The 14,002-nt window shown below is 30.8% G+C and overlaps 2 protein-coding genes across 2 annotated transcripts in view; one reads left to right on the top strand and one right to left on the bottom strand.

Annotated features, from left to right (window-relative positions):
• LOC148283149 (UNC93-like protein MFSD11) overlaps positions 1-5,957 on the top strand; it is a 33,199-nt gene extending 27,242 nt beyond the window's left edge. The window contains exons 6-7 of the mRNA XM_088223974.1: positions 327-631; positions 1,608-5,957. Coding sequence (XP_088080100.1) covers positions 327-631; positions 1,608-1,841 — 539 coding nt within the window. The 3' untranslated portion in view covers positions 1,842-5,957. The remainder of the gene's footprint in view (positions 1-326; positions 632-1,607) is intronic.
• A 2,410-nt stretch (positions 5,958-8,367) lies between these two features.
• Positions 8,368-11,211, bottom strand: LOC148283148 (transmembrane protein 70 homolog, mitochondrial). Its single transcript, XM_088223936.1, is given in 4 exon segments — positions 8,368-8,630; positions 10,625-10,696; positions 10,698-10,876; positions 10,879-11,211. Coding segments are annotated over 4 exon segments (621 nt in total). The 5' UTR covers positions 11,045-11,211; the 3' UTR covers positions 8,368-8,426.
• Positions 11,212-14,002: the final 2,791 nt, after the last annotated feature.

Here is a 14,002-nt window from a genome sequence, read left to right as displayed (position 1 = left end):
TATCTATTTATTCATAGAATTGCAAACTTACAAATAGGAATTTATCTAAAAATATTTGACATAACAAAAAAATGGCTTTGTTATATCGGCCACTTGGGTTGTTTTTTTTACTTTTAAACTTTTAAAAGTTTTATATGTTTTTAAAATATAAATTAGTATATTTTTGCTTAAAAAGTGTATTTAAACAAAATAAGATTTGATAAGTCAGAATACCAAGATACAATAAATCAAAGAATTACATATTTTTTTATACCAGCAGTAGTAAAATTACACTCAGTATTTTTGTATTTTATGGTTTTAAATATTTTTCAATTATTGTTTGACAGGTGGCGCTTTGTTTGGTATTCTGGGAACAAAGACTACACGATGGGGCAGGGATCCAGTTGTTATCATGGGCTATCTGATCCACATTCTTAGCTTCTTCCTAATATTCTTGAACCTTCCAAATGATGCTCCGTTTGGCGATACGGATGAGAAGTCGTACATCGACCCTTCGCCATACGTTGCAATGTTCTGCAGTTTCTTATTGGGATTTGGTGACGCATGTTTCAATACGCAGATTTACGCAACACTTGGCGGGACCTTCTCTGAAAACAGTACCTCTGCATTTGCAATCTTCAAATTCACCCAGGTAAGTTTGAATTATTTTAGATGATATTTTATAATTGGAATTAATCTACACAGAAAAAATAAAAACGATATTTAAGATAAAAAAGAATAAAATAAAGACAAATATTAAATTTAATTTTAACTACAACATACATAAAATAAATACAAGAGCATCAAATAATTTAACTTGCGTACAACCAAGGACCAACAGAAAAAGAAACAGTTTTTTGTATACAGCAATGCATTTTTACAATTCACTTTCTAATGACCTAAAAAATATACAAAACGTATACATACTTAAAAAACACCTAAATAAAACAGTTCTTACAGCCTGTGTGACGAGTGATATGTGATGTTATTTAATCGACTTTTTGTTTAAACTATTGTGTTATTATATATAATATCCCCTCATACCAGCACTTTTGCTGATTGGGAATATTTCGTACAAATAAAATATGTAATGTAATGTAATATGTAAGTTTAAAAACCTTGTATTTTGTCATAAATGAATAAATCTAAATCCAATTTGGTAAGGTATCCAAAATCAAATACTTTTATTTGATTTAATTCTACTTTTATTTTTAATTTATACAAGAGTGTACAATGTGACGCGTTTCATCTTGTTAGGACATTATCAAACTTTTTATCAATATTTTTGCTATTTTTTAAATTTTATTACAATGTAGTACTATAATTGTTATTATAACATATTAACATGTATATGCATATTATAAAAGTAGCTTTAGAACAGTCGTTCTTTCAAGATGGCATTCGTATGCTACTAGAAAGATAGGAGAAAGTAATTGATAGTGATGAACAATACTTTCAATGACAAGTTTTTAAATTATTTTTTTAATTAATCGTTAATTTTTACAAAAAAACAGCAAGACAGCAAATTGTATAAATGGACCATGTACGTTAATAAATAAATAAGACTTCAAGTCCCCAATAATAATAACAATAAAACATAATGCATGTTTTTTTTACTCATTTTTCAGTCTCTTGCGGCAGCAGCTTGTTTCTTCTATTCATCGCACGCCCCTCTCAGCGTTCAACTTGGGATTCTTGTTTCTCTCGGGACCTTGGGCACGGTCGCCTTCTGCTTCGTGGAGTGGCTCGCCAAGGACAGCCGGATACGAGAGGCATCCAAAACCACCTGCATCGAGGATGTGGCCACAGCTAGCAACAGGCAAGAGACTACACCAGTTACAAACACGCACGAGAGTGATTGATGAAAACCACAAGTTTGACAGCTCGACTTCTATTAAATTTACTCGAATATTATATGTAGGCTAGGTGTGAACTCATGATCATATGCAAAATAACACAATTTTAATCACAATGTTTGCACAACGCGAATTGTAGGTTATTTGAATCCACCTTTTTGACTATTTATTTTAAAAAAATAAATATGATTGAATCGTTAATTTCAAAACTAAACAGATCGATTTACGGGTCTGTAAATAGTGTTGTGGACTCACGGATCAGTGGTTCGAACCCCTGTTCTTCCATTTTCAAAAAATAAGCTTGTTGAGATTGGCCCCCAAAATTCAAATATTTGAGTAAATCATAAAAACACTTTTTTATCAGTTTTGGGTAAACTGGCCCATCTGCAGAACATATAGTTATTGACTTGTGTTAAAATAAATTAAAAAGGATTACTAACCCATTTTTTAAATATATCTATGAAGAACGAGTAACTTCAGCCCTCTGGAAAATTGGATAAAAAAAAAGTTTTCTTACGCGTGGTAAAAATTAGAGAGTTAAAATGTGCGGCAAAGTTTCTTGAAAATGTATTTAAAAAATATTTTAATATAAATTAACTGCTTTGATCGCCGTCACTAGTTCGTATGAATCAACCAGTAAGAGAGTTGTGAAAGATTTCTGGTTTACTTACCGTCAATGGACCAATCGGCAGAACTGACCGAGAAAAAGTGGAAGACAACTTGAGGCGTCACATGCGGAGTAATTTCAGAAATACAAAACTTTAAAAAATCATTGCGCTGATAATACAATAGGAAATTTAAAAAGTTTACTTAGTTTAATAGTCTATTAAATTATTTTTTTTAAAAAACCACTGAACTTCCTCATTCCTAAATAATAAAAAAATGCATGTTTTTAAAAAGTATGACAGAGAGAGGAATGCCTTTATTTAAAAAATAGGATTAATAATTGATTATTATGATATTCAGGTTTCATTATAATAAAATTAAAAATTAAAAAGGTTTTACTATTTTTTTGTTTCTATTTCTAATGTTTATAAATCTACTTTATTTACATGTAAACCTGCATCTTTAGCAAAATTAAAGTCTTCATTATTATTTTTGTAAAATGATAATATTTATGATCTATAACTATGTTATTTTTTAGCAATGTAAGGGTGTGTAAATAGAATTAAGAAGAAATTAGACAGATATTAAATTAAATGTGTAATTAAATGTGTAAATAGAATTAAGAAGAAATTAGACAGATATAAAGTTTTTTTTTATTTGAGCTACAATCTTAAAATAGATTAGGGTGGGTTCTGACTTTAAAGCTACGGTTTCTTAAGAGAGCGGTGCTGTCATATAGCGATGAATGATGTCATTAAAACGTTGTCTGTAAAGTATTACATTATTATTACATATAGTAATATAGCACAGGTTTCCGTGAGAGCGTTGATTATGAGCAAAACATCAAACAACCATGTCGTCATTTGCAGAACGTCTGTCAAACAGTTGTGGAACTTTTTTTTTTTATATAGTACACTTGTGTCTGACAATGAGTGTAAACGTAATTTGGACTATCAAAAATTAGCATTAAACCATGAAATGCACTCTTGGTAGTATGATTTTTAAATATCTCATTCTCCTCCAAACAATATTATTCGACTTTCGATGATTCTTCATCTCCCAAATATAACTACTCATAATGCTAAGTTTGACTAAATTGACCATTTTCCGCCGCAGTACCTCTCAGTTTTATAAAAAGTTATTAAAATTAGTTGATCAGTTATATTGAAATTAGGTGATCATGGTCCCTAGATAACGGCATCGCTCTCTTTAAGTTGACATCTCTGGTCACCATTAAGATGGCTGTCTTGTTATGCCCACCGCATCACAGCATATCAGGGCCACTGGATAACTGAACCGTTTTCTTAAGAAAACATAGCTCAATTTTCACATAATATTAATATTAAAACTAAATATCTTTATTCCTATAAGGTTCACAATTGTTTATTTTGTTGTAATCAAAGCCATGGTCATAATTTGTGGCCATTTTAGTTATGTTGATAATATTTGCTCAAGCGTGATGACGATTTTATTTCATATCTAATAAGGTACTTATTTTCATTCTACTGAAAATATATTTTTTTTACTATGAAAATAGTTTTTTTTTTTTAATCGATATGAAAAATGTATATCCAGACCATAACAGATAATCATTATTGGCTAGTTTTTTTATTTAAGTCGTTTTTATTAATTGTATATTCATACAAAATTTCGAATGAAATCTTAAAAACTCAAAATACCTCATTTCTGCATAATAAAGTTCAGCAAATGAAGCTGAAGAGGCATCAGAAATTTTAGAGAGGGTAGAAAATCTATGTTAAATATTTTTTTTGATTTATTATGTATGAGCTTCTAATGGTGATACCCATCGACCTATTAATGGCGGCCTCCATGGTGTAGTGGTCAAGACGCTTGACTCACGCACGGAAGGTTCCGGGTTCGATTCCCGGTGAGAACACAAAAATTAAAATGTGATTTTTCTCAAGCCTGGGTGCTCTGTGATGTAATTCACCACTGTAATTAGGCCTCCTGGCCTGTTGTGGTGCAAAAAAAAAAAAAAAAAAAAAAGTGATGTGATTAATAGATTGATGTGATTACCACAGTTAAACCGTTTACCTTAATAGTATAAATAAATTATTTAAATATTTTAGTTACCTGCTTAATAGTCTGAGACTTATACCACACAGAAGAGTTTGTGTTTCCTATTTAATTTGTAAAATATTCTTTGTATTATTTTTGCATGTCTTATGTTTTGCTAAAATTATACAAACTCACCGAAAGACATGTCTTATTGTTACCGAAGAATGTGTTTTAAAAAGTTTGGTTATGTTATGAGAAAATTAATCTAATGATTAGAAAAGGAGATATTCAATAAAGGAAATAAGTATTTGTGCCAAAAAATTATTTCAAATAAAAGTGCCTACCTTTCAAATGAACTAATGTAAATATTTTTAATATGCCGTAAAGCTAATGTGATACACAATAGTAGTTAGTTTTAGAAGATAACAGAAGACATAATAAAATTAGTTGTAACTTAGAATGGTACGATATATTTTATAGACATATCTCCCTGGTTGAGCTTAAATTGACTGGAAGTAATCGACTATAGGATTTCAAAAAACTGTTGTAACAGATTTTTTAAAATCAATTAATTTGTTAATTTCATTTATAAAATATTCATTTTGTTGTGTGTGAAATGCCTATGTTTGCATTAAGATGTGGTAATGTTGAAAATGGATAGAAAACAAGGCAGGGACAAATGTTTTTTTAGGTGTTTACATCCAATTCTATCTCTAAAAACTCCATCATTATCTCTTTTATTCATTTCGTTAGTGAAACACACGCGGCAAAATATATGAGTTGTCTCTTGTAAACACTAGAAGAGAGTTATGAAACAACGCATTATTTGGCCCATTGTCTCCCCAAAAAAAAAGATTAACAGATTAAGATGCAACAGATGCTAATTATATTTGAGGTAAATTATTTTGATAATGAAAAGTATTATAGTTAGTTCACATTCAAATTATGTATACACCCAATTTATTATCTGTTAAACTTTACTGAAAATCATAAGTGTAAACAGGACAGAAGTCGAGAACTTGTTCCACAAATTGTTGTACAAATGAATTAACCATTAAAAAATAGTCCTGACTTAGTCATAATTATTATGCATACTTAATGTATGAAAAAGGGGAGATTTGTATAACTAATTAGAACGGAGATATGTATAACTAAAACCCATTAAAAGTCAATTGAAATTATTACAACTTTGATAGGAAATTATGACATTATCCGTAAAATTATTTTTAGTAATGTAAGGGGTACTTTTTTTACCCAAAGCCTATTTATTGAAATATTTCACATATATTTTTGAAATTGAATATATTTTTGAGTGCAAAGATGAAAAAAAACTTATATAACAATGCATTCCATTTTTTTCTGAGTTTTCTTTTACACAAAGTAATGAAGTGATCAATTTTATGAAAATCTGGCGAAATTATTTTATATTTATACAAAATTCTAGTCAATTAAACATGTACTGCAAGTTTTTAGTAAAAAAGTATTATATCAAACCATTCTCAAGTCTTTAATTTTTGGGATCTAATTTATCCAAGAGGAGAGTTGAGATTTTTCACTTCCTGATTCCCCCATTACTGATTGTGTACGGTATTTTATATAATTGATCTTTAGTTGCTTCTACTTTTCTTTGACGGCAGCTATTTTCAGAGTAAGTTCCTGATATTATGAATCTATAAAAATTGCACCTTCTATGTATTTATCTACCTTCTATGATACATAAAAATATTTTTCTAAATTGACTATGTTTTTAAAACACTGAAGTTCATAATTGTATTTTTTTTTATCTGATTAATTTTTTTTTACTGTAAATATATTTTGAAAATTATTTAAATTATTATAATATACATTTAATTTTTAGAAGGTTACAGGTAAAATATTTACAAATAATATACTATGTAACATTTTTTTCTTCTAAATAATAAATTTTATTTAAACAAAATATGATTTGCAGACTTAATCAATAAAAGACATTTTAAATTAAAATATATATGTTTTTATTTTTTGTAACTTTAAATTAATTAGATTTTCAGGATATGATTGTAGGATTTTGATTGCTGAGGATTGGAGCCCTACCCCAGTTAGAGATTAACAAAAGACACGAGGTTGTTGTTTTTTTATTATTATTATTCATTATAGGCCTTTGCTGATAATTGCTGGATAATTTTACTGCGGTAAAGGGGGCGATTCTTTCAAAACTGCTAAGAAACACTGTTCTAAGGTCTCTGTCTTCCTTGTTATTAAGTACTATTATCGTGCTCTTTCTTATACAGTAAAACAGATTTATTGTGGTATTGGCATCACTTTCCTTCGCATAGCAAGGATCAATGTTTTTGTATTAAAATCCAGCATATTTATACAAATTTTACCTTCCAAATCCTGTGTGAAAATGTTTATTTGAAGATTACAAAAAATACAATTTCATCATTAGAACAAATAAGAGATATATCAAGTCTTGTATCCTATGAACATTTGTGTTACACCACAGCCACACAAGAGTTAAATTACTAGCTAGTTCACTCAATGCAGCTGGCATCATAATTTTACTCAAATTCTAGAAATAATTTAACTGAAATATTCTGGATATAAACACAACAGAGCCTTATTTGTAGAATGTAGTTTTTTAGAGGAACTTGACATACATCTTTAGGTTCTATTATTATTCCTATCATTAAATTGTAGTGCACTTATACTTGCACATAAATTAGGCAGTTTAGACCAGTGGTCTCCAAACTCAATAAGGATGTGAGCTACTTTCAGAAATTGATCTTGTCTGGTAAGCTACCAATACAAATTCCCTCTTTTTAGTTCTTTATCATAGGCCCTTCTTCTTGGAAATTTTCGACGATACAGCTGGATAGTTTTTCAATGTCAAAATTTATAAATAGAGCTGAAACAAATTGTCCAAGCAGTTCAACTTTTTTTAAGTCACTAAACTGCAGATCATACTGTTTTCGCAAGCTTGAAAGAATCTGGGCATGATTTTCACCTTTGTAGCTTTCACAATTTATTTATTTTTCTAACTTCTCATTCAAACAGGAAAAATGTTTGACATCTCCACAACTTGTACTCCCAGAATGTAATTATTTGAAAAATGCCCGTACTTTTGAGATCATTTCCTCAAAATGTTTATCTTGTCCCTGAAGTTGAACATTCAGTTCATTTAATTTTTCTGTAACATCGATAAGAAAGGCAAAATCTTGCAGACACTCAAAATTTGAAAGCGCTAATTATGTTACATTACGTTCTTTGCAAAACAATAAGGACGTACAGCGCTATCCCTCTCTCGTTCACTGCCGAATCCTCATCTAAGCGGTGATACAAATGAGCGAGAGAGAGACAAAGTGTATGAAGCAGTTCGCATCAATCGTAACTGTCAATCGCTGACCGCTTCAGTATTTTACTTCGGTTGTACGCACAAATTGTTATGCCAAAAAATCATATTTTTTTATATGGGAGTTGCTTTATTATTTACCTTGCTTATAATATACAAGGTATATATATAAATAGGTGGATTTTTCTGCAATTAAGTTTCTTTCAATTTATCTAAACTGTTAGGATAAGGAGGGATATACTTATGTGGACTAATCGGGAACTTCTCAGCATTTGCTCATGTGAACAAAAAAACATATTACAGTGGCAACCTTTTAAGCATTTCGTTGAAATTTTGCGCATTTATTTATTTTCTGGGTTCAATTATAAAATTTACTAGGGAAATTTAATATCCTACGCGAACCATCGAAAAAGCCTCGGCGAGCTACCGTATGGCGATCACTGGTTTAGACTCTTAGGAGTTGCACAGTTTAAAACTATGCTATGCAATCATCAACCTTACAAAAATTAAAATTGATGTTGGAAGCTGTTTTTTTTTAGATTCATGACGTTCAGAAAGTTAGAAATAAAAACTTAATGGTTTTGAATTTTTTTTAATTAATATAAAATAAATAATTGAATTCCTTATGACGACGTTTAGTTCTTAGGTTCATTGGATTCTTGCAAAATTGCATTGCCTAGTTTAAAATCCATTGGTTTATCATATCCCATTATTTTGGCATAGTGCTCTGGGTCCTTGAAATGTCTCATGTCAAAGAATACCGGAATCCCTTTTATGTAACAACTCGTGAACATTCCCAAGGAATCCGGAATGTTAACATCTTCTGGTTTGAAGCTTAACTGCAATAATTAATAAGTAAGAGTATCGTGATATTTATTTAATTGTTTATAAAAAAATTGTAGTCAGCATTACTTCAAAAATTAATTCAGTAAAACAAGAATAATAAAATTTCAAGAGCATCTCATGACAATAAATGTATATATATATATATACGCGCAAAGATTTTTATTTTATTTAATACTTCACAAGAATATATTATATAATTGAATTAAAAATGTATTCCTCATTGGGAAAACTCATACCTAGAATACATTTTACAATTTTAGTTTAGTTGATATATTTATTTTTTACACAATGAATTGTTTCGGACTTTTTACATAGATTTACAAAAAATAATTTATTTCAAATACAAACACATTGTTACTAATCTCAACTAAATGTAGATAGCTTGGATATAGCAATTATAGGGTGACCATAGTTTCCGCGTTAATTGCATTTCTGTCCATTAATATATTTTTTAATTTTATGCTTGAATTTTGAGTATTTTGATATGTCCCTACAGTATTACATATAAAGAATAGTAATACAGATACATTTGGGTACACACACGGACAGATTTAACAACCATCCCCGAACTGCTATAATATTATGTACAGACTGTACCTTAGAGGAAAAAACACGGGAGTCCACTTTTTGTGGTCAAAAATGCAGAAATTATTGCAATAAGCTATTTTATGTATTAATAAAATACCAAAGTCCACTTTTGTCATAAAGATGCTTTTTTAAATTTAAAATAAAATCTGAAGTACATATTGTTTTAATGCAAAAAACATCAGTAGTCCCAGATACGCCATTTTTGCAAAAAACATTAGTAGTCCCAGATACACTATTTTAATACGTGCTTTATTTTCAAAATAATCATTATTTTACATTAAAAATTCTTAATAGATTGAAATTATCTCATTTTATCAAAAAGTTACGTTTTGGAAATCGCACAAGCACATAATCTAGATTCACAAAAAAATTGTTCAATGTGACTCCTGTGGTTATCCTTTCATCATTATCATCATCCCCTTTCCGCACCTGATGCTGCATAGGGCACTGCATGTTACACCAATCGCAGCGTATCTTAATCAGTTTTGTTACATGAAGGTAAAATCATCAGTCTTATGCTTCAGGTACCAGTCCAGGGACTATGAAATATTCTAGTGTAAAAACATTAAATTTTTAATAAATATTTCATATAAACCATGTCGGGAATCAAATCCGAGACCTCTCGCATGGTAGGCAAACGCGCTGACCATTACACCATGAGGCTGACAATTTAGCCGAGGCTGAAATTTTTCAGTTTAGGCAGAGGTTTATCCTTTAAGGTACATGTATTTTGTCTGCATTATGTGCACAAGTCTTTTCCAGCAAGAATATTGCCCAATTAATGAAAGAATTCTGAGTTACACTCGCATAGCTTTTGGGCGCTTAAACAATGCATGAGATCTCATTTTGAGCTCGTATTACAATGGGAATTAGTTTCATAACTTCATTCGTATCTCATATACGCATCTCACTCTAACGCAATTAAAATCCTATTTTGCTCTCGTTCCTGCTACATACGATAAGAACAAACTGACACTACGAAGCAGTGAAGGCTCAAATGTAATTATTTATATTGCAGTATATTTGGAATGTATACATCCTTCCAGAAATCAACCAACTAAAATATGTTTTCCAAGAAAAATATGAAGACGAGCAAGTTGAGTGTATCTCAAAAGATGATACAGATAAAGTTTTGGAAAGGTAATATGCTGCAGGTTGAGTATGTAGTGACCAATATATATTCAAAGGACTTTGAAGTACGATCGAAGTAATGTTGATTTGATTATTCAAAATTGGTACCTACTCTGAATGAACTGACTTTGTCCCAATAATAGGTTTGTATCAGGGTAGGAATTTAACTATTTTTATTAACTAATATCAGCATGATACATTCATTTCAGAGATTATGATTTCTACTAAATAGCCTAAATAATACAACTTATATAGCTTGTGTTTTTACCTTTTTGTTTATCATAAAGAAGGATATCCTAGTTGCTGTGTATGTTTGGGTTTTGGGGTCATAATCTATGTCGATTAACATATTTCTTTGTAATCCAATGCAATAGTAGAGGAGTTACAAATGTAAAGAAGCCGACCATTCCACAAACGGCGACAGTCATCGGAACGCTGCCAAGTTGGGCTGCTTTTTCATAGAATATTGGTTGGACGGCAACTCCAATCATACTTGATGTAAGTGAAAATAATTTAACAAATCGATTTGACGTGTTAACATTCCATGATATATGTGCTCGGGGTTGTCGATATTATTTTCTACCGGTTTTCCTTCAGCAGCTGTCGAGTATCTTGCGCAAATATTGTACTTCTCAATACGGTTGGGAAAATTAAACGAGCCTGTAACTTCAGAGCGGAAGGCTGACATTTAAATACCGTTTTAGAGAAAATATTAATACTCAAACGAAAACATAGCTGAACTATTTGTTATCTTTGCGAACTTGAGATGTTAATTACGCGATATTTTGTTTTATTATATAAATTCGAAAACAATTTTGAAATAACCTAACTATTCAATAACAAGTTTGACAGATGAAAAATGGATCTGAATTAATTACAGATTTCTTTTGCACCGACTACAGATTTTCCATATGCATTATTAATAAAATTGAATACTAGATGACGCTACGCAATCATATATTTTAGAAAACAGAACTATAGCTCCATTTTGGCATTTCGCATTACCCAACTAGTAATAGTTCTACATTATCTCTGTATTACCCCAAAGACGCTTTGCTTTGCAAAGTGATTCTATAAATATTTATTTTAATTTAACTTGAAATTAAATAAAACTTTTTAATTAAACAATTTATTTTGTCATCTATTGTTGTACGTACCTGACTTTCAAACGGTAGAATGAGTATTTACAAAGTAATAATGAAATATTAAATCAAAATGCGAAATACGCATAATAATCATTTATAGTATTACCAATGACTTGATGTTTGGAGGTGAAATATTTAATTGGATATTAAGTGCGATTTGTCGGGTGAATGTGTGGTAAAATAAGATTAGGTGTCCTAAATACTGCCCCTTAACTAATATGGCCTGATTGTATTCGCATGTTAAGTCGCGCCATTCTATCTATGAGGCCATATGGATTTTGCACCGCCCTATGCACCATTAGGTTCGGAGATAATTTAATTATATGTAGTGAAATTAAACAATTCATTTCCGCACCTAATAGTGCATAGGACACTGCATTGGTACACCAATCGCAGTGTATCCTGATATTTTTTGTTACATGAAGGTAAGATAATCAGTCTTACGCTCCGGGTGTCAGTCCAGGGACTATGAATAGTATAGTGTAAAAACACCTTCTTGAATAAATATTTCATGTCAACCATGTCGGTGATTGAACCCGAGACCTCGCGCATGGTAAATCTTACCTATAAGTTTTTAAGTTACCTAGGCAAGTTTGTTAATGTTAATAAATTATTCTATCAGGTACATTATTTTTTTATAGCATGATCGGGAAAACTGACGTGGCCCACGAGTTCCCAATACAGAAGGCATGAAACATGTAAACCATAGAATTAAGAATAGTCCAGAAACCGCATACACACATAAAACAGAAGGTGACTCAACTACTCATAAATGAGTAGGTTTACGTTTTGACCCATTAGTTTCTTTGTAGACGTGACTCAGTACGCAACTCCTGATTTGAATTCAACCATGACGTGTTGTGTCCTTTTAAAGTGTAGAAATACTGCTAGGATCTTAAAGAAACAGGATGCAATCACATTTCATGTGTAATTAGCAAATAGATGTATATATAACAAATGCTTTACTTAAAAATTGAATTATTTTTCCATCTGTCAGATTGTCGAAGAAACAAAACGGAATTTCGTTAGTGTTGCCAGGGTAGTAAATTTTTTTACCCTACTTTGCTAATCTAATGAGAGAATGAATGAAAATTGGATCTCGGATTAAACAACTCTGTGGTGAACATTTGACCGACATTATCTTCAAAACATCAAATATGATTTAACATGATATAAAAATATCCGTTTTATGTAAAATAAAATTGGTTTTATATTTTAAGTTTAAAGTTTATTAATTCAATTACTGTTATTAAATTACACTTTACTTATCTACTCTGTTGTGTCAATCAATATTTTCGCGTGCACAATAAAATTTTAGAGAAATTAACAGATTGCTTTTTTTTTTACCTTACATTTGTGTTATGATTTTTTTTCCCATCAAGCAACATTACGCTGCGACATCACGAATGCGCGCGGCGAAAGTAGGGCATAGTGGGGGGATTATTGGACACAGTCCGATGTATTCAAATATGATTCTACGCTCCTTCTGGCCTATTCTTATTTCTATGATAGGTACATTAAGTCCGAAAAAAATCCCATAATATGTTAGGTAGACAACAAAAGGAATGAGTTACAAAGTTTTCTATTGGCTGAGGTCCGGTCTAGTTTATGTTGTTTTTAAGAATAATATTTAGTTAAGCAGGCACCATAATAAGTTTGAAGCTTTGTGTGCACTTATAATGAAAAACATCCAGCCTATATCACACGTTTTGTGGGTGTAGGTACTCATCTCATAACCTAAGATGGAAGCATGGGGAAAAATAAATACAAAACTGTGATTTTACAACCACGTGTTATGTTTTTTTAAATTCCTACAAACATTGTACTGAAAATGTTAACAATAATGTGGATAGTATGCAGGTATGTACTCCATTTGTCTCCTCTTTCAAGGTGGTAGCTGCTTGATTGTGGAATAATTCACCCTCATTGTCCACAGCAAAATCGCGATTTTTCAACAGTTTTCTTTTTCGACATTTCTATTATAATTAAATATTTCATTTCTATCTTGCGATTTTATTTCTTCACTCCTTCCTACTTTTTAAATAAAAAATAAATATTTGCGTTTTTTTTATTTACACAAACATTTAAATTTTGGGCCCATGACAAAAAAACACTTGAAAAATCGTCTTGAAAAATCGTATCAAAGATTATTCACCTCTATCATTATCGGACAACAGACGTACCCGTTTGTGCGCGTTTGTTACGACATAATTTTCATTGTTTGGGATATTCAGAGCCTGTGTAATAATTCCATCAAAATTTTTGGGTTTTTTCTAAACCATGTAAAAAGAGATTCCAATAACGTTTAAGTATGTCCAAATGCTTGCAGACTGGCTGGATTTGCTCCCCAGGGAGTTATTCACATTTAAATTTATTTCAACAGAGAGCGAAAACATTTTTGAGCAGGGAATATGGAAGTCTAGGCATTTACAGAGCGTATGACCTGTCATTAGCCAGTTTAAGTAGCCACTTTACATACTGTGTAACATTCACCATTCTAC

This window comes from Micrasema longulum, unplaced genomic scaffold (genome assembly GCF_059751315.1).
Source record: "Micrasema longulum isolate JH-2025_06_02 unplaced genomic scaffold, ASM5975131v1 h1tg000260l, whole genome shotgun sequence".
Taxonomy (NCBI): Eukaryota; Metazoa; Arthropoda; class Insecta; order Trichoptera; family Brachycentridae; genus Micrasema; species Micrasema longulum.
The sequence above is the reverse complement of the archived record's forward strand: the minus strand, read 5'-3'. Positions and strand labels throughout refer to the sequence as shown.